General features: G+C 42.2%; 1 protein-coding gene across 1 annotated transcript in view; it reads right to left on the reverse strand.

Annotated features, from left to right (window-relative positions):
* Kif5c (kinesin family member 5C) overlaps positions 1-27,988 on the reverse strand; it is a 151,925-nt gene that overhangs the window by 48,037 nt on the left and 75,900 nt on the right. Inside the window, exons 9-12 of the mRNA XM_046426960.2 lie at positions 26,924-27,028; positions 26,421-26,569; positions 14,629-14,777; positions 4,899-5,074 (exon numbers count right to left, since the gene is read on the reverse strand). Of these exons, the coding sequence (XP_046282916.1) occupies positions 4,899-5,074; positions 14,629-14,777; positions 26,421-26,569; positions 26,924-27,028 (579 nt within the window). The remainder of the gene's footprint in view (positions 1-4,898; positions 5,075-14,628; positions 14,778-26,420; positions 26,570-26,923; positions 27,029-27,988) is intronic.

The raw sequence follows: 27,988 nt of genomic DNA on the forward strand, positions 1-27,988 counted from the left end.
AACATTTTAAAATCAACAGCATAGACTCTGCATCTCCTTTTTCTTAGGTTTTCATCTTTTGGTTTTCCTCCACTACTCAAAAAGACCCTTTTCCACCAAGCTTTCTACATCCATGTTTCATAATGGTTCTGCAAAATCCTGATGACCTTTCTCCCCAAACCAGATCATTGGCAGGAGAATTAGAGAAATTATACCAGGGTGAAATGGCCTCAAAATGGTACTTCTCCAATTAGCAGACTATTTTGTAGGACATATTTTCTGTTCTACCTTATAAACTTAGCTTGTCAGTTACCAGGAGCAATTGTATCTGTGCTCCTCCGCACATAAATATTAAACAACTTAACATAAAAGACTCCAGAAGTTTAACATCAGGGTGCCGCCATCTCTCCCCCAGGACAAATAAACAACACTCCAAGTGATAGGAACAACAAAAGAAGCAAAGCAGGGAGTGGACTCTTTGTTCTTAGACTGTGCTCATCTCAAAGATGAGACGTGCTTGTCTCAGATGCAAACTTCCTTCCTCACAGGTGACAAGCTGGGACACTCAGACTTTTAAGGTACAAAGAAAAACCTAGGCCTCTAGTCCCTACCTGGAAGGCTGAAGAGCAAGGATTATTATAAAGGACATGCATCATTTGCACTAGAGACATTTCCTAAACTACAATTTTCTAAGAAATTGGTGTAGTCAATTGTGATTATTTTTTAAATGACTCAAAACTTTCAGAATAAGGTTTGCTGTGCATTTGCTCTATGGTTAAGCATATCTCTCAGGACAGTAAGCTCACTCAGATCTAGTCCACAGAAAGCAGATTTCAAAGCACTTTTCAGATATTGAATTTTCTTATATATGAAATGACACTTAGAGCTCCACAAATAGGGAACTGGTTATTAAAAGGTCGATCATGGTTATTAAAAGGTCACTGGTCACCTTAATTATAAAGATATTTTCCCTGCAATGGTAATTAGTGTAATAAGTAATCAAATTACACTTCTGCTCACACTTATTTCACCTCAGCACAGTAGGATTGAAGAGGTGACTAGGAACAAGGAGGATGCCAACTCCAATTTGTTCCGTTGTAACTGCTCTCGATACCCCTAGGCATCACCACCGCTTCAATACCACAGATGATGTGGCTTCTCCCTCAAGCAAACAAAACCCAGAAGACCAAAATAGAAGGAGCTAATATTTACCCAGCGCCTGCTGCGTGCCAGAGACTTGAAATCCCCACTGCTAGCTTTGGAAGCAAGAGCTAGAGACCCTGTGTTACAGATGAGAAAAGCACCCTTAGGAGGGCTTTGTCCTAGGCCTGATGGGTCGCAGGCCAGATGCCACAGTGTGTGCTTTTCTACCACCCAGCACTACATTGGGGATACCTGTCTTTAGGTCCCTAGAGGCACAGCACAGGGGGACAGAGGGCAGCAAAGAGAAAACTAAGTAGTCTTCCTCCCAATGTAGCCTAGATAGATTCACCGGGGTTGACCAGTTTCTCATTTAAAGGGCTCAGGCCAAAACGAGATGAGCACTGGATTAGGAATCAGAAGATGCATAACCTTGTTCCAGCTCCACCACCTGTAGGTGATGTGAACTTGGATAAATCATATAACTACCCTGGGTTAATGTCTCACCTAGACCCAGAAAGTTTGAGTTCTACTATTTAATGTTCATAAAGATGCCATGCCCCAACTCATGTATTCTTAAGGTATTTAACCACTTTCATCATCGGAAGCTTAGAAATATCTTCTAGAACCTATGAGAGGTCACGTAAGAACAGCAGTTGATAAGCCATGATCAGGCAGTCCTGGCCCAGAATTACTAGGGGCAGACCACTAGCCTTGGTCCCTCTAAGGCTGAGGCTTTGGGGCTCGGTTCGCTCCCACATCTATCAGTACCATCCTACAGTGGACCACAGATGCTATCCTCACATTGCGTGCTTTGCCAGGCTATCAAGGCATGTGCTGTAGGCAAATGACATATTAGAAAATGCCCTATGAAAACCGAATATCCATATGTAGAAGAATGAAACTAGATCCCCACCACTCACCTTAGACAAAAGTTAACTCAAAAATAAATTAAAGATCCAGGAATTAAAACAAATTTTGCAAATGTTAGAATAAAACACAGGTCAATGTTCCAACATGTTGGCATTAACAACTTTCTCAATAAGACTCCTAAAGCTCAGAAAACAACACCACATATTAGTAAACAGAAAGGCATCAAATTATAAAGCTTCTGCACTACAAAGGAAACAATTAAAAGCATGAGAGAGAGTCTACAAAATGGGAGAAATCCACTGGAGGATTAATATCCAAAATACAAAGACTCAAAAAACTTAACATCAAAAATACAAATGATGCAATCTATAAATGGGCAAGTGAACTAAACAGACATTACTCAAGAAAATACAAGTGACCAACAAATATATGAAAATCCATGTTCAACATCTTTAGCCGTCAGGGAAATGCATATCAAAACTACACTGGGATTTCATCTCACTCCAGTTGAATGGAAATCATCAAGAATATAAATAATAATAAGTGCTGGCAAACACATGGGGGAAAAGGGACCCTTACACTGTTGTTGGAATTGTAAATTAATACAACCACTATGGAAATCAGTATGGAGGTTCCTCAAAAGACTGGAAATGAAACCACCTTATGTATGTCCCAGCTCTACTGCCCCTTAGTATTTATCCAAAAGAATTAAAGTCAGCATATTATAGCAATACATGCATACCCATTCATAATAGCCAAGTTATAAAAGCAGCCTAGGTGTCTGTAAGCAGATGAACGGATAAAAGGAAATGTGGCATATACACAATGGAGTTTTTTCAGCCATTAAAAAAAAATTGTAATTTTCAGAAAAATAAATGAAACCACAGAACAACATGTTAAGCAAAATTAGAATAAAACACAGGTAATGTTCCAACATGTTGGCACCAACAACTTTGTCAAAAAGACTCCTAAAGCTCAGAAAACAACACCACGTATTAGTAAACAGAAAGGCATCAAATTATAAAGCTTCTGCACTACAAAGGAAACAATTAAAAGCATGAGAGAGAGTCTATAAAATGGGAGAAATCCTCAGAAAGTCAAGGGTTGTATGCTTTCTCTCAAATGTGGAAGCTGGAGGGCATAAAAGGGAATCTCATAAAACTAGAAGGGAAACCAGTAGGACAGTCAGAGGTAAAGACCAGTGGAGAGGAGGGAAGGGAAAAGGCGGATACCCAGCAATGACACTGACTAAATTATGCCATAAGCAAGATTTACTATGTCACAGTGAATCCCACTAATATATATAAATATTATGCACCAACAAAAATGTAAAAAGGAAAAATGAAAATGCCCTAGGCCAGCCATAAGGAGAGAGAGATCCTCGAGCCAGTTCTCTGGTCACTAAGTGACTGTCTCAGACAGCATTTTCTCATCTCTGGGCTCAGTTCCCATGGCTACATGACAGATACGCTAATCAATGAAAGCTCTACAGCCACCAAGGCGCACTATGCCGATTCCAGTCGTGGCTGGCATCTATTCTCAGAAGCCTGGAACGTGGAGTCAGGTCCTCATCTCATCTAAGATGCTCTGTGGTTTCCTAAAACTATTCCTTGAGCCCATTGATCATAAAACAGGAAAAACTATGCACATAGTCTAACTGTCTTGACTATTTAAACAGCAGAAATTCTTAGGAGAAATCAAGAAATTGCATAAACTTTTAACTTACTAGTTATCTCCATTTTATCTTTCAGGTTTTACTTAAACTGGGTAGAAAAGGAAGATGACTGTATGTCCAAACTGTGAAGGGCGAGTGACCCCGCGCTCAAGGGAGTGAAGATTTTATTAAGACTATTCTGGGAAGGGGAAGGGGAAGGACTATGGTGCAATGGATATAGCACATTGGACTTCTAGCCAAACCTGCAGTGGCCATTCAACAGGGAAGGGGTGACCCTAGTTTAATGCTGTGGTTATAATGCAAACTCCCAGAATCACAAACAAGCAGAACTAGCTTCCTTCGGGCAACCAGTCACATTCAGCTTGTAAAGGTGATGGCAGGCTCTGAGCTTTACCCCAAAGAGAGAGACCTGCAAGATTAATGGTGACTTTAACATAACAAAGCTGTTTCATCCAAGCCAGAGGTGGAGCTGAACCACAGCAGAAAAGATTAAATCAGACTAAAAATATCAGCAACCTTGATGAAAAGAACTGAAAGGATTTAGAATATTCCAAGGGCAATAAGCCAAGATCACATGAAATGCCAATTTCATTTCCTATGCCTCTGGGATTTCTAACTCGACCTTTATTGGGAATGAATGATACATGTTCTTCAAGGTGTCTTTTCCTCTATTCCAACTTATGCATTTACATGACTATTTGAGTCCCAAAAGTTTGTCATAAAATTAAACATCCCCAATGAGCATGTACAAACTACTTCAATAAACTGCCTCTGAAAACAGCTTCACAAATGAAGTAAACCATCAGTCGGCACTTAGCTTCCCATCCCAGGGCCTTAGAGGTATGATTAAATTCACTGTTGAGCCGCCATCCTTGATCCTAGTTGGGGGGCAACTGTTGAGGGATGGGCCAAGGGAGGAAAGAAAGATACACACAAGCAAAGGCCACACACACTCACCTACCCCTTCTTCCACACAGTGGTCAGCCAAGTCCAATCTCTGGAGGCGAAGACTAAATAGGACCTGCCTGTGTCTAAGCCAACATCCTGCTCTTTCAATTAAACTCCCATTTCACAAGAACCAAGCTCCCTGAGCCTGTGGGATCCAGAACTAGGAAGTATTAGGAAGATAAACATCAAGATTGTTCTGTAACCCTACATATTTCCACAGATTTGACGCTGTCTGGGATCTTTACTCTCCACACCCGTGCACTGTAAACCTCTGGCTACAGACCTTATCATCCAGTTGTCTGTAGAGACTGGAGATCTCCTCTTCATACTTCTCCTTCTCCTCTGTAGAGATGCCAGCAACAACAGGAGCGATGTTGTCTATGATGGGCGTGTTATCACAGGGCTCCAAGTTCTTCTGGTCCTTGGCACTGATCTGCTCATCCTCAGGCACAGCTTCTCCTGCAAAACACAGCCAAGGGGCGTTGGACGTAAAAGAAACTGAGCCTTCAACTCTCCAGGAAGAGTTCTAAAAATAGTCATTCCTGGTGAAAAATACAGAGAGGAAGAGCTCTAGTATAAAGTTATTCTGTGCTCTTTCTTTGATAAGAAAGGTCAGAGTTAATTGACCAAAATTAGTCTGAGGAAGAAGACTACCCCTCCCCCTTGATGCATTGCCTACTGGTTCCACAGACCACACAAGCTCTTAACTAATCCAATTTGCAGCAATGCCTCAAATTTTTTGCACATACTTTGCTTTTGTTGAGAAATATGCTGAGGCTTTACTTAGAATCACATTCTCTCTAGTGACAGATTCAAAGGGAAACAGACCTCTGAGGCATGCTAATTACCAATTAATTATGTTACTGTTCCATTAGTAGAAACAGCCAAATCAAGGAGCACAACACCATTGTTTAAATAGAACACTGTAGGCCCTAAATCCTCCCAATCTGAGAATCTCTGAGCCTACCAGAAGAAGTGGGGGCTTCGACTAGCACTGTGGGAACACACTTTCCACCGCTCCACTCTCCCCTAGGAAGTCAGAATTAATTGGCTCTGCTAGAGAGTTCAAGCAGAACAGTTTCCTGTGATGTCAGGTAGTCCAGGAAAAGAAAACAACAGCCAATCCAGAATATGGTACAAAGGGCCTTCCCACCACTTCGCAGTCTGCTCAGGAGTGTTTATTAGGGCCTTCAGAGGAAGCACTGCCAAATTTGACAATGCAAATTGAGGAATAGGTACAATTCTTAAGCTGGTCAATGGCTATTACCAACAAGAAAATCACCTTGCAAAGACAGAGTGCATGGAGACAGATTCAATGAAAACCACAGAGCTCAACTGTGTCTCTCAAGTATCTACTTGGAAAGCAAACCCAAAGCAAACACTTCTCCATCACAATGTTTACCACCAACTTCACACTCATTTCACTACAGCCAGTGAGTGTCTGTGATGTTCCATGCCTCACTCAGGTTCTCAGCCCATAAAATCCATCTTGTGAAAGTTCCCCAGGAAAACTCCCCAGAACCAGAGAGAATTAAAAACAAAAAAGTAGAACAGATCCTAATCTGTGCCTTCAGTAATGCTATGTCTCATGCCTCAAGGAACCCACTTTACACTTTACTTCAACACAAACAAAACACTGTGTGATGGCTTTGTTTTGCTGCTTTCCATTCCATTACTTCACTTGATAATGACAAAATGGTATGTACATAGGTCCCAATGTCTGGTAAAATTAACCCCATGGTTTCACTTTTGTATCACAGATCCATCTGAAGCAGCAATTTGAAGGAAAAACTATTGCTTTGCTGAATACGAACCTGAGTCAACTCTTTTTTCCCCTTTTGAACTAGACTGCACCATACCTGAGAGTTTTTCTAAAATTACTGACCTGAAACAAAACCAGAATATAAGAGTAGCCTTTGAACTGAACCTGAACCAAATCAATATTTCATTCAGTTCCAATTCCTGACTTAAAACATCCATCAACAACCTTAGTGTGCAGACTGGATTTCATCCAATTAAACATCTATATTCTCCTCAGTCGGCTAAATCCATGGGCCATAAAAAGCAGTAAGGTGGATGGATGGATGGACGGATTAAAGGACATTTTTTAGCCACACAAATAATTCAGGACACATTCTCAACATAAACAACTCAAGTAACACAGAACATACATTAAAACTTTAAAGTCCCCTTTCCCCTCCATTCTAACTTGGATCCTTCTCCCACTAACACTTTGGCAAATGTTCTTCCTCTACTTAGTTCCTGACTGAACCTCTATCTTTTCAGGTAGAGCTGCTAAATTTGGGGACAGGGAAATCCACTGCACTATGAATTTGATCTTCCCACGTAAGCATGATGAAGGTGAAAAATCTTAACTGTACTGGACCAGAAACCAGCCAGACCATAAACATATTATCCAGGGGCCAAGTCACCCCACGAAAGAGATAACAAAAGCATCTGGAAAAGACATATTCCCATATTCTCTGTGTTTTTTGGTTCCAAATGGCTGAAGATGCTTTGATATCATGAGGCTGGGGTGAACTAAGGAGCTGCCAGTGTGTTTTTTGACTCCTCTGGGCAGACAGGGGTCAGGGATGAACTCTGTGATCTTAGCAGCATGTAACCTGTTCTGGCCAAAAGTCATAGGTCTAACTCTCCCTAAAACTGCACTCTTCATCCATTGAGGAATTAGATTACTGAGGTCCAACAAGCTAGTCAATGCAGCTACAAGACCCTGGAAGTGATCAATGAACACTCATAAATACCTCTAGTTCTTTGGCAGCTGCTAAAGCTACAGGTCTAATGACTCACAAGCCAAACTTCTGCTTAACCTCTTGATTGCTTCTTGCATAGGAGAGGTAATAATAATGCCTTCATCATAGTTGTTCTAAAGATAGATGAAGACAGTATATATAAAAAGCAGAAAAGGTGTTATTGTTTAAAGTCCATCTCAGACCTCCGCTTCTTCCTGACAAATGTGCAAAATTTTAGGCTTGGCAGATAAATTATTATTTTTACTTATTCTGAGATTAATGTTTCTAGTGTTTTCACAATACCTTTGTGGTTAGACCTCAGTTCCAAAAAGGGAAAACACACACACACACACACACACACACACAATATATATAGTTATGCAAGTCTCTTTCTGGTTTATTTTTATTGTTATTAAAACAATATTTGAAGTCCACAGCAGACTTTCTGGTTTCTCTTGAACAGTTCTCTGAATCAAAGCACCAACATGTCTCCCACAAAGCTACATCTAAACAGCAAGCTCTTGCCAGTCTGTATTCTAAAGGTCAGGCAGTCAGGATTATTTTTTTGCAGCAGCCTTTCAGACTGCGAAGAACAAAGCAGCAACATGCACAAACAAAAGCAGCACAGCTCCTGCCCAAAGAGGAACCAAGAGCTGGTTTCCCAAATACCACTGCCCTTCAAAGGACCGAGAAAATGACTTCCAGAAGCACCCCTGATAACTGCACTGTCCAGCTCACAAAGACGTTGGGGACTGTAAATTCCCAACACCGTGCAAGACCTGACACCAGGCAATCTGTCTCCATGGCAATCTCACCATGTTAATCAAGAATATTCCCTGCACTGCAGTGGACCGAGTCTCCGGAGAAGCCCCTGCTAGGTGATTACGAAATAACTGATTGTAATGAGGAAGACAGCTGCAAACAAACCCTGGAGGAATAATGCCCTGAAATCTGCTAGTGGGAGAAGGACCACCAAATAAAAATTAGCACCTTTTTTTATTCTCCCTCTGCATTAAAGGTTGATATCTCTTAGCCTAGACCCTCAGGCGCATGCCTGCTATCTGTAAGGAAAGAGCTTATACTACTGGAAAGCATCTGATTTTCTACACTGAAAGGCTTCCCCCCACCACCAGAAACCTTACCCTTCTTCAAATAAGCATTCTGGCATTTACTACTGTCAGATGTAATTACCTTTAAGAACTAAAAAGATTTGTGTTTACACAGGAGCACTCATTTGGAGCATACCTATAAGGCTTCCAGAGCATTCTAATTATAAAATGAAAACCCCCAGAGAGCATAAATAATGTTTCTACAAAAAATAGAAATCCATCAATTGCAATAGACGAGAATGATAGACTAATCAAAAATTCTCATTAGGTCTATTAGTTAAAAATTCTAAAATAGGTTTTTTTGGTTGTTTTCTATTTTCTTTCCAAAAAAGAAAATCATTAGACTGCCAGGAATTCATTAAAATTTCACACATGAAATAGCAACAAGCTAGTTATCCTTTTCACAAGCTGAGTCCCTAAAACCTCGGGAGAACATAGAGAGGTAATTGCATTCTCTCAACAACTCCAGGGCAGAGATTTGCTGGTCACTCACAGCTTCCGCCAGAAACCACTGCAGATCTGGCAAATGAGGTGTTTCGTTTTAATACCAATTAAACAGGCCCAGTAGCAACCCTAACAGTAAGTAATTTCTATATCAAAGAAACTAAAAGGAAACCTTTAAGTTGCCAGATGGGTAAGAGCAGCTGGCTAAAAGATGTCATTATATAAACGTGAGGTTTAAAAAAAAAAAGCACTCCTTTAAGAGATTATTTTGCATACAAATAGCATCCCTCACCCTAGTTCCTAAAAATACTGTAAATAGCTTAAGACATTCTCTAATCCCTTCCAAAGTAATTTTCTAATAAACTGATCACCTGGGACTCCCACCCTCTTTACATTCAGGGCCTCTTGAACAGGCCACAAGGTTCTCCAAGCGGTCAGTATTTTTATTACAATTTGGTTACGCTCTCAAAAAGAGAAAAGAGGGCCTGGCAAATTAGATATCTCAAACACAATGCTGATTTCTATGGATCCACTATAATCATGAATCTGAGAAGGCGGCCAGCATCTTCTACAGATTTAATGCTGAGAGAGCAAACAGCATGCCAACAACTCTGGTCCCAAAGCTCCATAAAGCCCCAAATTGGACTAGAAGTTACAGATTTATCTAGTTATTGAACCATGCCTGTTGGTATGGCAGGTTTTAAACCTAGAGAACAAATCTACTTTAGAGATGACCGGTTCTTCCACACCTTCTCAGCCTGGGAGGAAATAATTCATTTGCATGATTTCTGCAGATGGGGGTAAAGCTACCTCCACTCTATTATTTAATCTTATATTAATTATTCAAGAGAAGAGACTCGGCAGATGCACCAGATTGTCAGGTCATTTCCCTGCTCTCTTTTGACACCTAGATTTTCAGGTCCTTCTTTTCCTGACTTCAACTCCTACTAAAAAGTTCCTCTTCCTTTTCTTTCTTTTTTAAATGCAAAATTCAGAGTATCAGAGGTGAGCATGATAAAGTCTGATCTGGCGGCCAAGGGAATGATGGACCCAACCACTTCTGAACATCATGTCCTTACTCTTCAGCCCTTCCTCCCCATACTCCTGTCAAGAGTTTTCTTGATGGATGAAGGGGAGATAGGGGTGACCAGGAAGCCATAATTCACTCTGAATCCACCTATCTACATCTATCCCCATATACAGGATTGTTCAAGTCCTTCCCACACATATGATCAACAAAGCTTTAAAAGGAGAGGTCCATTTTTTGGCAACTGTCTCGCCCCATCCATCTGTTCCTTAAGAAAGTAGGCAAGCATATTTCGTTGAGGGTCAAGTGCCAACAAAGCCTTTAGGTCTGATGAAAGACTGGCCCACAAGATGTCACTAGCAAATTACAGTGACCATGTGCTGCTTTTCAATCATTTGACATCCATTCTCATAGCAGCACCTCAACCTCTTTCTGAGGAATTACTCCCTGGATTGCATGTAGTCTCTATCAGACAATTTATCAAAGTACCCTATCCTTCCCCAGCCAAGCCACCACCAAGCGCAGAATTCCTCTTCTATCCAGGGTCTCTGTTCTTCCAACATTATACTACAAGCACGGGAAAAAAAAACAGCTGGAGAGGATTCATTCCAGGTGCAGCCTGGCCCCTATGAGATCTGCTGTGTGTACCAAGCCCAGCTTCTGCCTGTGGAACCTGGTTCCTCAGCTGATCTTTGGATTTTGTGACTCCCTCCTATTCTTCTAATGCAGTCTCTTTTTGCTTAAGCTGGGATAGGGTCAATTCCTATGGCTTGCAATCTAAGGACCTTAACTGGCACGCTGCAGAATTAAACCAGGCCAGTGGCGTAAAAAGCCTGCCTTTATAAAAACAGAGTGTGGCCTCTCCTCAAGCCACCATGCACATGCCCAGAGCTATCCTGCCTTAAGAGACAATGTCATAAATGATTTCAGGCTTGTGCAGAATATAGCCTATGAGTCATAAGTCCTGGTCTGAGAATCAAGACTCAGCTGTGCCCTGAGGAAGAAACTGCCCTGCCTGCATTCTGAGTAGCCCAGTCAGAGCTGCTGTGACAAAGTAGGATGCAGATGCACTTGGGGCTTCTAAACACCAAAAATGATTTCTCACAATTCAAGAGCTGGAGATCTAAGAACAGAGTGCCAGCATGGTCAGATTCTAGTGAGGACCCTCTTTCAGACTTGCAGAAGGCATCTTCTCATTGAACCGTCACATAGCAGAAAACAGAGAAGCACGGTTTCTCAGGACTCTTATAAGGGCCCTAAATCTTAGGAAATAGTCACGTCTCAAAGGCCTCTTTCCCCAATATTAATACCTTGGAGGTTAGGATATCAACATATGAATTTTTGGAGGATACAATCTATCATACCCATCAAGCTACCAGGGTACAAAATTGGTACTGGTAGAGGTGGGGGTGGGGAGAGAAGCTGAGACCAGTCTCTAGGCATGTAACAGTAATACTTCACATGGGCAGTGCCTGCCCCTCCCCTGGCACAGTCCTATCACTGTCCATTGGATCAGACAAGTCTCCCTTCTTTATTTACATTCTCTGCAACTGATTCCTGCAACTGATTCCCTCCTCCCTGTATTGCTACTTCATGATCTGTGATAGCAAGTAGGAAAAGGTGCACACACACACATATGCACACACTCAACTGCAGTCCTTCCTGGCTCTTACAGATAGAGTGTACAGGGAAGCTTTTAAATAATGAATGCACCATGCAAGGAAAGATGGCTCTTTCCCAGGGAGAGGACACACAATGGACAAGGTGCCCATTACTTGTTCAGACCCCAATACCTGGGAAACATTAAGGGAAATTAGTGGCTGCTTCCTACGGGTTTAAAACCAATGTGTGTGTCAAATTTCAAAAGAAAGTTGGCAATATCCTGCCTCTCTGGCTTGAGTGGAGGGTACTGCATCTCCTGTACTCCCTATCCCAGCTTTCTAATTTATGCACACCAGCCACACCTTCATGACTTTAGCTAGGAGGAATTAGGACTGATACATAGGACACCAAAGGGCTTCCAGGCCCTTCTTTCTTTGGGGTGGTACTTTTCACACTCATCTCACTGGCCTGAGCACAAATCACTAGCTAGCTCCACGTGTAGGCAGCACCAACAATAGAAATAACATGAACTAGACCAGCTCCTCCAGTTTAGATCCTGGTCTACCAGAGACTGAGTCCCCTTGGAGGGAGCTGTCTAACCTGTCAGGACCTTAAGGGCTACTGGGCTTGGGAATTCAACACCCAGCCCCAGAGACATAATGAAAGCCTGGCTTGGTTTGTGTATGTGAAGTCCACTGGCACATCATGTGATGTGCTGTGAGTGCTTGAGATAGCTGTGCACTCATAGTAGGCCCACAGCCAATTCCCACCAATCCCTGCTAACTTTCCACCTTGGAGAGGCCAAGAGCAGGATAGAGCGTGCAATGGGTCCATGCATTCCTCTCCCTTCCCCTGCCACACCTCCCAATTCATTTGCCATCATCTCATCCTGTGGGTAGCTCCTTCTCTACCCATTCCAGCCCATTCCCCTACACAACCAATGGAGCTTCAAAAACCCAGATCTTATTATATACACTACAGCTTAATACCCTGAATGGCTTCTCACTGCTTCCAAGATCCAGGACAACTCTTTTCTGGGAACAGCACCACCTACCCTTCCAAGCTCACCTCAGACCAGTGCATCCCTTACCTCCCCACTGGCCCTTCCTCTCAAGACCCTTATAAATTTGGTTCCCTCTACCCACGCCCCACCCCCACCTAACACCTTCTGTTTCAGCCACCTAACTGCCGTTTCTCTCAGATCTATTCTCTGTACTGCTTATTCCTGGAAGCCCACATGGGCTTCTCAGCCTCCATCAGGCCCCAATGGTAACAACTCCTGGCTAAATGCAGTTTCCCTTCTTGAAATGCACCACAGACCATCACCACATGTTTATTGATGGCGATCTCCAGGCAGAAGAGAGATTGGGCCCAATGGCCCACCCTCCTTTAATCTCCAGCACCCTCATTAATATACGTTTACTTAACAGGCCTTTATTGCAGATCTATTATGTGCCAGAAATCATGTCTTCCTTTTGAAACTATGTAACTTAAAGGCTTATGTAGGGTCTTGACAAAAGGCACCAAAAATGGTAATTTCTGAGTAGATATGCAGTGTGGATGAATTGGGGTACCAGATAGAATGATGCTAAGTGGAGAGGCCAAGAGCAGGATAGAGCATGCAAAAAGATGCTGGCACTGGGGAGCCAGGCACATGAGGCTGAGGCGGATCCTAAGGCAGCACGAGAAAGGGTGAACAAAAACCAGGTTAACTGCCCAGGTGACAATGTTTCCAAGCCCTGTCCCCCAACACTTTACCAAAAGGCTTTACTGAATGTCCCAGTCATCCAACAGAGAACTGACCCAAGAGGATTCCAGAAATAAAACAACGCTTCATAGGGCCACTCCCCATTTTCCCTTCCACCCCTCCCCACTCTCCTACTTCTGCCAAACTGTAAGGAATCATCCACCAGATGCTGAATTATTCAATTATTCTAGCAGCTTTCAAAACACATGCACAGCTAGAAACTCTCCTGAAAAGAGAAGCAACCCGTTATTTAGGCTACTAGGTCACTTTTTGATCCTTTGTTGAATCCTCGTTTGCCACATAATTGTTTTGGATTAAACAGCAGCTCACTGACACCCCACCCTTACTATCAAAAAGCAGAAGCAAACATACAAGCATGAGATGATCTGCTGCTTGCTTGCTCGGCAGTTACAAACAGGTGCAGTACCTCCTGATCCGGCATGACAGCCCCCAAGCTCCAACACACCCAGAGCTCAGGTCTGCTGTAGTGCCTGAAATAAATGCTGGTGACGGCAGCAGAGGGTCTGAGGAAAAACTTCCAACCATCTGCCATCTCCCTGCATGCACACACACCAACCTGCCTCATTTCAGTTAAAAAAAAAAAGAGAAAGAAAGAAAAAAGAAACTCTTCTACTTTCTAACCTCCATCACAGTGTTAAAAATCACTAAAATAACCTGTCTGCACTTGGATCTGGAAACCCCTCTTAACACCTCACCCACAACCCACCCACCCAATGCACGTCAGCTCTCTGAGATATTTTCTCCCAGTAGAACAAACCACAGAGAATGTTTTGGGGGGGAAAAGGAAAACTGGTCACGAAACAAGAATCCATCTTAGCACAGGCTGGCTTCTTTAGGGGTCTCTGCTTTTGCCTTTGATAAAGAAGAGCATGATGGTGAGTTAAGCAAAAAAAAGACCAATGTTTGCCAATGGTGGCTTTTAACCCCAAAGAAATGATATAATTCATCAGAGAGGGGATTTTTTATTTAGTCCAAAGCAATCTGAGCCACAAAGTCTCAGGCATGACCCGCCTCAGAAATGGCTACCAGAATGGAGGACAGCAACAGTCAGGGTGTCTCATTGGAAACAGATCAGGCCAAACTTGCCAATGGCCACCTAGCCACACTCACAATGTGTGCCAGCCAACTGACAGGATGCAGGTGTGGATCTGGGCTAGGAAATCAGAAAATAGCTGCTTGCTCACAGAGGCTGTTCCCACTGGACCAAGCTCTGCCATCATGCCCTTTCCCAAGTGCCTCCCAGGAGGCCAGCAGTCGGGGAAAGAGAAAGCACACACTGGGCCCCCTCCTTCCTCTCCACTCCTCCTTACCATTCCTCCACCTGTTCAGCTCCATCTCCAGATGCTGAATGACATTCTTCAAAGTCTTGTTTTTCTCTTTCTCTTTTTCATATTTCTTCTTCCATTCCTCTGCTGTCAACTCCAGGTTCACAGAGACTGTGTTCTTTATGGTCTTAGCTCTGGGATTAAAAACGTGGGGAAAATCCTGAGTATGGTTACTAGCATTCACTGAATCAATACAACTAAATCTTGGGCTCCTTTCAGGTCCAACGGTCTGGACTGGGAGAACGGGAGGGATCCTGTCATTTTCACCTATCACCCTCTTGGCTGGAGATTAATGGCACTGCGGCTCTTTCAGTTTAGACTCATCCTTTCCTTCTCTCTTCTACATCCCACCAGTCTCTTAACCCAACAGATTTTTATTTGAATTGTCACTCAAGGTTGCCCCTTACTGCATTCTCTGGGCCAGCACCTCACCCTGTACCCTCAGCCCTATCTAAGGTTATGTCTTTCTCCAGCATTCAGCCTTCCCCTTAAGTGTCCTGCACATCACCAGTTTCATCTTCCTAGGTAGAGTTTCCGCTCAATTCAACAAACATGAAATACTGGGTATATACCGAGACAAATAGACAAGTTCTCTGGCCTCTTGGAGCTTAGGGCTACTGATATCAATGATAAACAATGAAACATCAGTTATTTCTCTTATTCCCATTTGGCACCTTAAAGTATCCCTGATGTGTTGAACACATACCAACACATGCCTCATAGGTTGGTTGAGTCACAGAACCCAGCGAAGCTGGCCAGATGACAATCATGGCTCCCAACTAAGCACATGCCCCCATCACAGTCATTTGTCACCATACTAGAATAAAGGACCCACTGTTCTCAGGTCATCCATTAAAAAAAAAAGTCATAAATTGAGATATTTTTATTTGTATTTTCCAGTTTAAGACAATTTTTAAAAATAAATAACACGAGGACAAACATGTTTGATGGCCACCATTTTGCTCCTTCTAGTATAAGGGGCTCTGTGATCTCCTAGGGTATATGACCTGCAGGGTTGGGATGCCCCATGAATGGTAGCTGGACAGTAACTTAAGGGAGCAGCTGGCGGAGAGCTACACTAGTGATCATGAAACCCAAAATCACAATTTACCTAGGCACATACAGACCAGAACACATAAGCAGCCCTGTCCACTAAAATGTAAGCTGATCATGGCAGAATTCTACTTATTACTTACCTTTTAAAGAAGGTAAAACTTCATTTAAAACTATTTGACAACCTGTTTTACTTGCTATTGGCATTTTCATTTTAAACACCAAACCGTCCTTATACCATCATATTTGCCTGTACGATCTGATGTGTGATCCAGGTTAATTACTACTGTCATCAAATGACATTCTGGACATGATTTCTATTTCAGGCTGACAGTACTCATTACCAGCACTACAGATGTCATTCCAAAAATTAATTCCTAAAGCAGACAACTAAATAACCCAACTGTCAAAAGAAGAGTTAAAGGACTTCAATATAAGACTCACTAAAGAATTAGTATAATTCTCTCTCATTCACAGTAGCTTGAGGCTGCTGTCCCCAGAAATGGTTCAATTCTAATTTTTCAAATAGGAGCAATTCTATTACTACTTTAAAGACTGTTTCAGCTTGACACTCTCACCTTGTCTTCGAACATCCTCAGGCGGTACTGTGGATGTTTCTCAGACTGCAGTACAAACACGGCAGCATCCATTAACAACTTAGTCAGAAAGTGAAAAAATAACTCATGCTAAAACACTGTTGTCATTTACGGGTGCACTATGAGACTACTAATCTTACTTTTTAAATCATAAAGTATCACTTGGTGATTCCAAATGATATCAGAAAGAGCAAGGCCGAGCTTCTACACTATGCCTAGGCAGTCTCAGCCAGAGGTGCGTGTTGCCAGCAGACCCCCGCAAGGGCATCACTGGTGCAACTGGTCTTCATTCTCTGAGCTCTTTTTAAAATCTACTCAGCACATTCTTTATCTTCCACTTCTGTAGTAATCAGGGTCCTGGCAGGAAACAGATGACCTGCTCAAACTGCATTATTTGGAGAGAGTTTAACAAAGTGATTAAAAGGTGCTGGGAAATAATGTGATAATGTGGGAGAAGCCATTATCACCCTAGACTGAAGGGGCCAGAAGGAGGAGTCAGAAGAGCAAGGTTGCTTGGTGGAGGGCACAGAAGTGAAGCCCCTGACCTCACACTCTTCTTTTGATGACCTGTCCAGGTGCCTTCCCAGTGACTGAACCTGACTAGAAGCCAAAGGTAAAGGAGCCCATTTGCAGTGATCCAAACCAGCCACCTTCCCAAAGCACAGCACAATGCAGAGACGGTAAAGAGGAGATTCAGAGGCGTAGGAATGCATCCCGACTCCCACCTGGAACGCAAAGCCCCAGTGGAGCAGGGCAGCGGGCCTCGCTATTCTCCAAAGGCCGAATATGAAGAAATCAGCTCAGGCTGGGGCTGGGGATGCCCTCGCCTGGCATGTGCAGGACGCTGGGTTTGATCCTCAGCACCACATAAAATAAAAAGATGCTGTGACCACCGAAAACTGAAAAATAAATATTAAAAAAAAAAAGAAAGAAATCAGCTCAGGCTGACAGGGAAAGAAGCCAATGCTCCAAAAATTGCTCTGCAGATTTAAAACAATATACCCCCAAATCCTGGAAGGGCGTGTGTGGGTGGGTAGGTGTATAGAAAATTGGCAAGTTGGTTCTAAAATTTATAGTAGAAATGAAAAAAGCCAAGAATAGCAAGAATAATTTTGAAGATCAAAGGACTAAATATCAATACATAAAAAGTCACAGTAATTAAAACTGATTACATAGAAACTTTGAAGTAGAGATAGAATAGATTGTCTAGAAACAGACAAATACCCAGTCATCTGATTTATGATGAAGGCACCATACGGGATGGGGGAAAGGACAGTCCTCTCAATATATGGCACTAGGGCTCCAGTACCATATAAAAAAATTCTACTCCAGATGGACTCTAGGGTAAAACAATAAAGCTTCTAGAAGAGAATGTCTTTAAGACCTTGGGGTAGGCAAAGACTTCTTAAGGAGCACATAAAACAAAAATAAATTTGACTTCATTAAAATTAAAAACCTCTCTTCATAAAAAGTCACCATTAAGAGAGTTAAAATGCAAGTCGTAAAGTGGGAAAAGATAGATGAAATACATATACCTGACAAAAGACTTTCCCAGAACAACTCCTATAAATCAATAAGAAAAATCTAGGCAAACACTGAAATAGGCATTTCATAAGAAAGAAGTACAAAACAAATAGCAAAAAAGGCAAGTAAAACTACAGATACCTTTACACACCTACTAGAATGGTCAAAAGATTTTTAAATGTCAGCTATTGGGAAAGAAGGGCAGTAACTATAACTTTGAATTACTACTAAAGTCAGTGTGGATTATTGCTATCATTTTGGAAAAGTACTTGGTAGTATCCACAAAATCCGAACACCTCATACAGGAATCCTGTTCTTACCCAACAGAAATGAGGATGTGTGTTCACCTAAAGGCACGAGAACCAGAATCATAGTTGATTTACAGCAGCCCCCAAATAAAAACATCCAAATTTTCACCAACAGAACAAATACATACATGCTATAGAACTGTAAAAAATAACTACTCCTATGGACATTGGTACCCTAAGTGCATGTATGGTGTGACTCTACTTTGTGTACAACCAGAGATACGAAAAATTGTGCTCTATATGTGTAATACGAATTGTAATGCATTCTGCTGTCATATATAACAAATTACAATAAATTTAAAAAATAACTACTCCTAACAATTTTGATGAATTTCACAGATAACAATGAAAGAAGCCAAATATAAACAGTACCATGTGATCTCATTTATATAAAGGTCAGAGACAACACCAATCCGTGTTGATCCGAGTCAAGACAACAGCTACTCTTGAGAGTTGGGCATAGACTAATAAGGGGCAAAAAGGAGACTTCTGAGATACTGGACAGCAGTTATGTACATTTATAAAAATTTGTAAATTGTACACTTATGTTGATGCTTTTATTATATGTATATTATAGTCAATAAAAATGAGTTAAGAAAACTAAACTGCTATAGAAAGGAATCATATCAGATAGAAGAATTTCCAGATTGTCCAATAAACTAGTTACTAAGAAAGAGATTGAATTTCTGTGCCCAGAGGGGTTTTCTTAATAGAACAAACATCCTCCTGTCTAGGATGTTGAAAACAATCTTGCAAAGAGGAATAAAGAGGGTCTCATTCCCTCCTTTCCAAGAAGACCTGGAGCAAAAGGATGAAGAACATCTACCGTCGTTTTTTCTTTTTACCATGAACTTTAGCAAATTTAGAGAATAAAGGCCTCTACGGATCATTAGCTCCTACCTAATTTTTCCACTGAAAATGTGCTTCCCTGCTTCCTGAATATTTAGCTAGCTGTCATCCATGTAGTTACACGGTGATCTGCTACTTGGTTTCTTTTTTTGTACACTTTAGAGCATGTCAAAAGCTTTCATGGGCTGGAGCTGTGCTCAGTGGCAGAACACTTGCCTAGCAGGTGTAAGGTACTGGGTTTGATCCATAGCACCATATAAAAGTAAATAAATAAAGTAAAGGTATACTGTCCATCTACAATTACAAATTTTTTTTTTCTTCTTTTTTAAAGGCTTTCATTTCCTGGCTATCTTATCTTGGTGTTTTCCACGTGTTTGTTGGCTGTAAGGCTGTAATCACAGTGAATAGTACTGTATCGAGACTCTCAAACACGGTGAGTGGACAGGGATCCTGGGCAAAAGAGCACATGTGGACATATGCAGGGCTTATGCTCAGGCTCACACATGTGCCTGTGCCTCTACTGCTCAGTCTGCTTCTCAAAGAATTTCAGGTAGTATACAAGGTAACATAAAACCAACAGGACAGCAGAAAGTAGAAATGCTCTTAAGGCAGATTTTATAATTTTGTGTAGCTGAAGATACACAGTCATGCATTGCTTAATTCCAAGACGCAATCAGAGAAACACCTCAGTAGGCAATTTCATCATGGTAAGAATATTAGAGTGTGTTTACCTAAACTAAGATGGCTATGGGGTGCTGACATAACCTCATGGGACCATTGTGATACTTAGCTAGGGTCCACTGTTGTCCAAAATACCCTTCTGCAGACTGTAAAGCAATAGAGATGCCATCCAGTCATGTAGTACTGAGACCTTACCTATTTGATATAGGAAAACAAGGCAATGATCTGTTGGAGCCTTATTCAAACCACTTCCTACTCATTTACCATCTTTAAGGCTCAAACTATGATACCATATGATTAACCCAAAGTGACCTAATCATTCACCAAAAGCATAAAAAATGCCTTGGTCTTCATTTCCAAAACCTCTCAGGGTTTTTACTGAAGCTCCCAATGCACATATAGAGATAAATGCTACTCCATAGGTTTGACCCATAGCAGACCCTGATTAAAGTCCTAAAAAAGGCTACCTGGGGAAGAGCCTTAATTCAATCTGGAGTTTACCCTAGCAGTACAATCCACTTAGCGGAATAAGCCTAACTATGAGGGTGCTATTATCAAGGCACCTGTTTTGCAGCTTCTCTGTGTTTTGGCTGACTTTAGATTCACACAACACTTCAGTAATTTATGATCTGGAATGGCCCAGATATAAAATCCTTCTCCCCTCAGGAGGTAACAAAGGCCAAGTTTATAAAAGACCTCAAAGCTAATGAATGTTAACCCTCCTTGGAGAAGGCAGACCAACCACAGTGGAAAAAGAATAGAGGCCACAGTACCCCTTCCACTTCAGTGCAGGATGCAGAAAAGATTCTCTTGGACATATTTCACTGTGGAATGCAAAGAGGACAGCTGCCTCCCACTTTTCTTCCAAGCAACATTGAATCCCTCAACCATTCCATGTCAGTTCACACATCCAGAAGCATGTGTTCAGGCTTCTAAGAGGTTTGATAATGTCTATGTTATTTGGTCATAATTCTTGATTGGTCTTAGAGATTGTTCTTGGATTGCTTCTTGATGATCCCTTATAGGGGATAATTAATTTCACTTTCCTTACCATCCCAAGCTAAGGACCCAGACCTGATACGCTGAAGGCATCCTCATAATTTGGCACTTAAACAAAGTTTTCATCGAATAGAGAAGACCTACAACCAATAGCTCAGAATGCTGTGTGCCATCCACACCTATTTCCCCAATGTCTTCCTCTAGGTGTATTTCCTGGTCACTGTCAGTTCTAAAAGCTGTGTGCACTGTCTGTTGCTGGAGTTTATTCTAGTTACTTTGGCCTCCTTGGAAGAACCAGGGAGATATTTGTTCTTGATACCTTCATACTTCCTGTTTCAACATTTTCCTTTGCTCTCCGGGTGTCCAAGAGAGTACGAACATTTGTACTCTAGACAACCTCACACCTTCGACACAGGGAATAATCGATAATGTGTGATTATGCCCCATGAATGCTGTGTGTGAGACGGAGACTCAGAGAGACCTCTGTGAGGTAGGAGGGGGCCTCCAGCATCCTTGTCTATCAGTCAGGGTTCTCCTGAGAAACAGAGCCAACAGGAGGGACAGAGAGAGAGAGAAAGATTATATATTCTAATATATATATATATATAAAATCCTATTATATATACAACATGATCTTCCTCTTATTTATTTATTTAAAGAAACTGTGCATGCCCAGTGACTCAGGAGGCTAAAGCAGAAGAATCACAAGTTAGAGGCCAGTCTCAGCAACTTAGCAAGATATTGTCTCAAAACAAAAAATAAAAAATGCTGGGCATGTACTGCAGTGGTAAAGTACCCTGGGTTCAATCCCTAGTTACAAAAAAGAAAGAAAGAGGGAAGAAAGGAAGGGAGGGAGGGAGGGAGGAAGGGAGGAAAAAACGAACAAGACAAGGCCAAGAAAAACTGGGAACGCAAATCACCCAATTATTTGGTCTACATGATTGTAGAGTACAGCAAGTCTGAAAGCCATCAGGCAGCCAGCAAGCTGGACACCCAGACAGGAGTTGTGTTACAGTCCTGAGGCAGAATATCTTCTCTGGGAAACCTGGATTCTTGCTTTTAAGGTCTTCAACTGATTGGATGAGGGCCACCCTCATTATCCAGGGCAATGTACTTTACGCATTGTAGACATTCACTAATTTTACACATTAACCACCAAATACAAAATAGCTTTTGCAGCAACAGCCAGACTATTGTTTGATTAAACTGGGCACTATATAGCTTAGCCAAGCTGTCACATAAAAATAACATCAAAACTTCTAATCTATGCTGAGTCCCATTCCCCGATGAAAACCCTAAACCTTCAGGAAAACCACTGCTCCAAAGCACCTTCCCAGATCATGGGGAGCCATTTCCCTGCTTGTGAGGGAAGAGGGTCAGGAAGGAGAAATGAAAATTTCAATGACATGGATGAGGAATTGCATCTCATTGGCATCCAGTTCCCCACCCCGGCTCCCCCCACCCCATGCCCCACATCCATGCCCCACACCCCACGCCCCAGAGCAAAAATTAACCCTGTTGGCATGTCAGCAGCAGATCCTCCAGCAGGGAGGATTTAAGCCTTTTTTAGTTTTATGTCAAAAGTGTAGCCAAGTATGTGCCTTGGCCAAAGTGCTCACTCCACCTCTGCAGGTAACTTGTTCTCATGCTCTTACAACATGAATTCTGCACGCACTCTATTCAAGCTCTGCCTAATCCAGCTGCCACTGAAATGGCAGGTGGCACAATTAAAATAATGGCATGATATTTTTTTAAACTGTGCACAATAGGAAAAGAAGACTATTAATTTTTCTAAGTTATCGATTCTTCCACAATCAACATACAAATAAAGCCTTTGAATTATTCATTCTGGATCAATCCGAACTCTAGGTGTCCAAGACCTGCTGACTCAGACCTTTCTTGGCCTGCCCCTCAGGGCTCCCCTCCCTTCAACACCACCCCAAACCAGGGAACATTAAATAGCCTTCCCAGAGAATTGGGTGATTTGAGTTCCCATTTCAAAAACTTATAAATATCTTTTTCAAATAGTGCTGTAAAATTCCTTTAGAAGAGTAATTAAAGACTGAAGAATAAAAGGCTGGGGGCCAGATAGAAAAGAAAAATCAATGAAATTGTTCTAATTTGAGCTTGTCTTTTTGACTCTCAGCTGCCTGGGAATTAAAATTGCTGCCTCCTCAACTGGCTTAAAGTTCTCTGAGCTACAGAAGGCAGCTTCTGCCTCTTCACCAGCACAGTGCTGGGCACTCAGGGGGACCAAAGGGCCAAACATAAGAGCCAGAAGTCATCAGTGACACCACACACAGAGATGGTGAATCTTTCCCTTTATGTCCCAGCACCTAATCTAGAGGACTTCCCAAGGATAGGCTAGCAGGGTAGGATAGGGTGCCCTGCAGCTCCAACTCGTTTTACTGCTTCAAAGCACACACTATGGTTTTATTCAGAGCATCAACTAGTACAGCTTTGCGGGGAATGGGGGTGGGGGAGCACATTTTCCTCACATCCTTGAAAGAACCACCTAGGAATAACTGAAGAAACTTACACTGTCCTAAGGTTTGGCCACTCTTGCCACAGAAATAATGAACCCTTGTTACACTGAATTTGGGATGTGCCTGGCAGCCTTTCTGAGTTCAAAGTGCTTAATCTCATTAGCTATCAGATACCATGTCTAATCCGATGTTCAGACTCATGTCTGCTGTATAATTGGGTTCAATGAGTGTCTTTAACCATAAAGCAGATATAGGCCCATGGAGGAGTTCAGTGTCCTTAAAGAATCAATTAACTAACTTGGGAATAGAGGGAAGGGAAAAAAAAAACATCTCCAACGTTCCTAATTAAAGAATGGAAGGTAAACCAGATCCAAACCAACCCAACTCCTGGGTACAGGGCACTGTGATAAGCTTTGGGTTCCGCTGTTCATTCATTTGATGAGCGTTATTTACAGGACATCCTCTTGTCATGTTAAAGGTGTTTGGAAAATGGATGCCACTGACAAAGTCATTCCTGCTGCCACACAGCTCAGAAACTAGAGGATTGATAAAGAATTAGACCAGCCTATTTCATCTGCAAAATAGCTGGCATGACTTTTTATTTCCTGGAATGCTAAATTATAACGACAATTTTTATTTTTCCTCATTTATTCCAGAAATGTAATTTTAGTTCTCCTGTCTCTTCTATCACCATGCTGTCCCTTACACTAGTCTTACCCATTGCCATGACCTTCCCAAGCCTCAATAATGTCAAACTGCTTACAACTTGCCAGTACTGAGCAGGGTGGAAATTGGAGAAACTCATATGATCCTCTCAAACATGCTCTGAAGGAGGCATTATTATGCCCCCTTCTACAGGTGAGAAGACCCGAGGCTCAGAGAGAAGGAAATGAGAGAACGGTCAAGGACAGCACTTAGCTTCAAAACTGGGTTCACTAAACCAGAGGGCTGTGCTCAGCCACTGTGGTGTGCTCATCCAGGATGCCATGGTGCAGATATGGTTTCAGCATGCCCCCTAAGGATTCATGTGTTGAAGTTTGGTTCTCAGAGCAGGATGAGAGATGGTGAAACCCTTAAGAAATGAAACCTGGTACAAGGTCATGGGTTATTGACATTGCTACCCTCAAAAGGAAATGAGGTAGTTCCCATGAAACCCTTGTTAGTTCTCATGAGAAGGTCATTATTAAAAAGCAAGCCTGACCCCTCTCCAGCCTCTCTGGCTCTCTGTCTTATCACATAGACTATTGCCAGTGTAGTGCCATCAGTCATGACAGCCTCACAAGAGTCAAGCTGATGTCAGCACCAGGTCCTTGAACCTCTAAAACTAGTAGCTTAAATAAACTTATTTTCTTTATAAAGTACCCAGCCTCAAATAATTTGTTATAAACAATGGAAAATTTACTCATACAAAGTTTCCTGATCAAGCCACCTACATGTGAGAAGCTGTGGATCAAATACTGTAGTCTGCATCCTAGGACATGCTACATGTTTAGTCATTTACTGAGTGGGTGGTCTCAGGTAAGGTAGCTAATGGCTTTGAAAGCCTCAATTTCAACCTCTGTACAAAGGTGAGATAATATCTACCAAAATGCTAGTAGGATTTTGACATGTCTAACATATATATTGGCACTAAAAAAAAATGTGTTAATATTATGATACTACTGATAGCCTAATATCAGAAGAAAGACAATAATCACTTGAAATGATACTTAATATGCTTCCTATATACAGAAGCAAATACCCACTAACAGCAACAGCTTTCAGTTACAGAGCCCAAGACCCCAGGGGGACCTGGCTTACAAAGATCCAGAATAGTTTTGCTTTACATGTGAAACATTTTTAAAAGAAATAATCCCTTCATAAATGCATTTGGAGCTGGTTTGCTCAAACATATCTTTAGAGGAAACTGTTAAACTCAAGTCCAAGACACCAGGTGGTAAAGGGGGGGGGGGGTAGGAGCAGGATGCACTCTGTGCTTCTCATAAGCAGAAGCTGATTTATAGGTATCCAGAGACCTTTTAGCAAAGTAGGTGTTATCCTACCACAATCCCACTGACCTGAGCATTTGTCTAATCAAGGAAGTCCTTTGGGAGGAAGTAAAGAACCCAAATCCAGTTTAAAAGATATATTAGTTCTACAACATTTCAACATTAATTATTATTTATTTAGACATCCCACAGGTGCCACAACTGTGTAATTCTATGTTCTGTTGAGGGCTCAGGAAATGACTGGGGCTTAATGCAGTTTAAACAGTCATAACAATCTCCCCTACAGAATGCCCACCCCCTCCATCTTTTTTCTAGCATCCGAAACCATTTCTCAGGCGTAACCACATAACACATTCCCCCAGCAGGAAGGCAGGGGCACCAGGGACATCTGTTTATGAAGGAGGCAGCCAAGTCCCACAGAGAAACATTAAGTTGTCTAAAGATCACAGGATAATAGAATCCACACCTTCCACCCTCAGGCTCAGCCCACTGGGCACGAAAGATGCTCAGATCATCCAAATCAGCAGGGCCCCTAGCACTCAGGGGGCTAATCCCAAGGAACCCAACTGAGAGGATGAGGGCTGGACACCAAAACTGGGGAAACAGGACTGAAGGAGGTCAGCCTTGGTCCAGAGGAGGAGGTGAGGGAAAAGAAAATGGCTAGTAAGGATAGGAAGAAAAGAATCCAGCCACACACATGAAAGTGAATGCTAGACTCACCAACACTCTGCAGAGACTGAGGACATTTTGAAGGTGAGAAGATGGTTGCTGCTAGCCTCTTCCTTAGCATAAACTCTGTCCCACCTACTATCAGGTAAGTGTGGATTCCTTTCCTTCCCTTGTCTATTTATGCCACTGCTCTATATTCATTTATGTTTCTGATTGATTTATTGTTATTAGGACCTTTGCAATGGATCCTAAATATGAGAGTTAAAGAGGTTATCAATCCTGAGGTTTATATACTTGAAATCATATGAACCTCAGTTAGACTTCAATTCCACCAAGAACAAAAATGATACTCGGCTCTATTACAAATTTGCATCTACAATTAATTTGGGTGTTTTGTTTTTTTAGACATCATACTTCTGACTGGTATATTTCTACCCATTCCTTAAAAACATAATCATCCCTTTGGCCTCAATAAATTGTGTCTCAAGTTTACAGATCACCTGCTAGATGTAGTTCAGTAACCCCTTGCCCTCACGTTGTTACTCTCCAACGTGAGTCCCGCGCCACTCAAGGCTAAGACTTCAGAGCCAGCTCAGAGCACGGGTCCCCAGAGACCACACGCACCTCTGTCCAAACATCAGCGTGGACTTGGTCTCAGCCTCATTGAAGACAGAGGGAGAACAGCAAATGACGATGGTAGTTCTACAGTTCCCACCCAGAGAGTCCTGGAGGATCCGAGTCATCTTGCTGTCCCGGTATGGCACGTGTGTTTTCTGTTTGGGAAATAATTAGTATTGGTTTTGACAGCTCTTTGAAAGGAAAAAACACAGAAGCAAGCAAGCAAGCTGGGTATGTAGACGCTGAACTTAGAAACATGTGTTTCTAAGAATTTGTGGCCAGGTCCCTGGATCTTGCAAAAGTTTAGAATGCCCATAGGAAATCAGCATCACCATTCACACTTTTTAATGGACTGGATCTCCCAGCCACAGGCGTCCACAGCCAGGATTCCCTCTCTCTTTTCCAAACAGGAAAACAAATGACTCTCTGGGGTGTGTGGCAAAGAGAACAAGGAAACCCAAAGGCGACTTCTGGTAATAGTATTTAATAGATGGAGCAGGATCACTTACTGTCCCTTCTGCCAAGGCAGAGATCACATTTCCAAGGGCGGACAAAGACTTATTGATGTTTTTAGCTTCATCGAGTACAGCTCCCTCTGCACCAGTTTTGCTGACCTACCAGAGAGAAGGAAAAGCAGTGAGCTGCACAGGACGCCAAAACACAAAATGGAGATCTTAAGTCCACACACAAGGGCAAAGGGGAAGGCCCTCCTGGAAAGAAAGGAAAAACAGAAGTAAGTAAGAACCACATTGATAAAACCATCCCTGAGGCATGAGGCTGGGGATTTGGTCTCTCCTGCTGTCATTTTCCTCTCGATTAGGTTTTAGTGGAATGGCTGAAATGCCTCAAGTGGGAGAGCTGCAGATGCTTCCCCCGGGGATATCCATCCAGGGAAATCAGGCTCCAGAAGTGTTGTCACCAGGGTAAGCTCAGGCCCTGGGAGACCAAACCATAGCCTCCATACCAGAGGATGTCCATAGGGAAGCACTGAGAGAAAATGCCATCTAAAGCCACAGCAAAAGGGACAGTGGGGGAAATGTAAATTATAAGCCATCAATTCAGGTAAAGGACCAACAGGTAGTGGAGAAGGTTGTCCCAACTCTGTTCCTTCCCAGATTACTTCCATAGCAAAGAAAAAGAAGAAGGAAAGGAAAATAAACAATATTCAAAGAGCAATGCCCATCAGAGAGGCATAAAAAGTCAAGAAGGGGTGCATTACATTGTAAATTTGTCTTTTTTTTTCCCCCCTCTGCAGCCAGAAGCCCCATGCACAGTGCCTCCTCTGCTGTGTTATTGCTGGTAATTTCATATTTACAGCATTTGCTCTGGGTAGAGAGCCGTTTATAGAGGCTGCAAAAAAAGAGGACTCGACATGATTCATGTCTCTGTTGCCTGCACAAACGGTGCAGGGTGAGCAGCTGCTCTCTAAAGGAAAGAAGAGAAATAATTTTAAACTGCACAAAGATGGATGTCAATTACAATAAAGGAGAAGCCCCTAAGATACAGGTGAATACATATTCATTCAAATAGGACAGATTCTCATCTGTCTTGGAATTGTGGGTATGGACACCTCT

This window comes from Marmota monax, unplaced genomic scaffold (assembly GCF_021218885.2).
Source record: "Marmota monax isolate L192 unplaced genomic scaffold, Marmota_monax_Labrador192_F-V1.1 WCK01_AAM20220418_F8-fsc00048, whole genome shotgun sequence".
Classification (NCBI taxonomy): Eukaryota; Metazoa; Chordata; class Mammalia; order Rodentia; family Sciuridae; genus Marmota; species Marmota monax.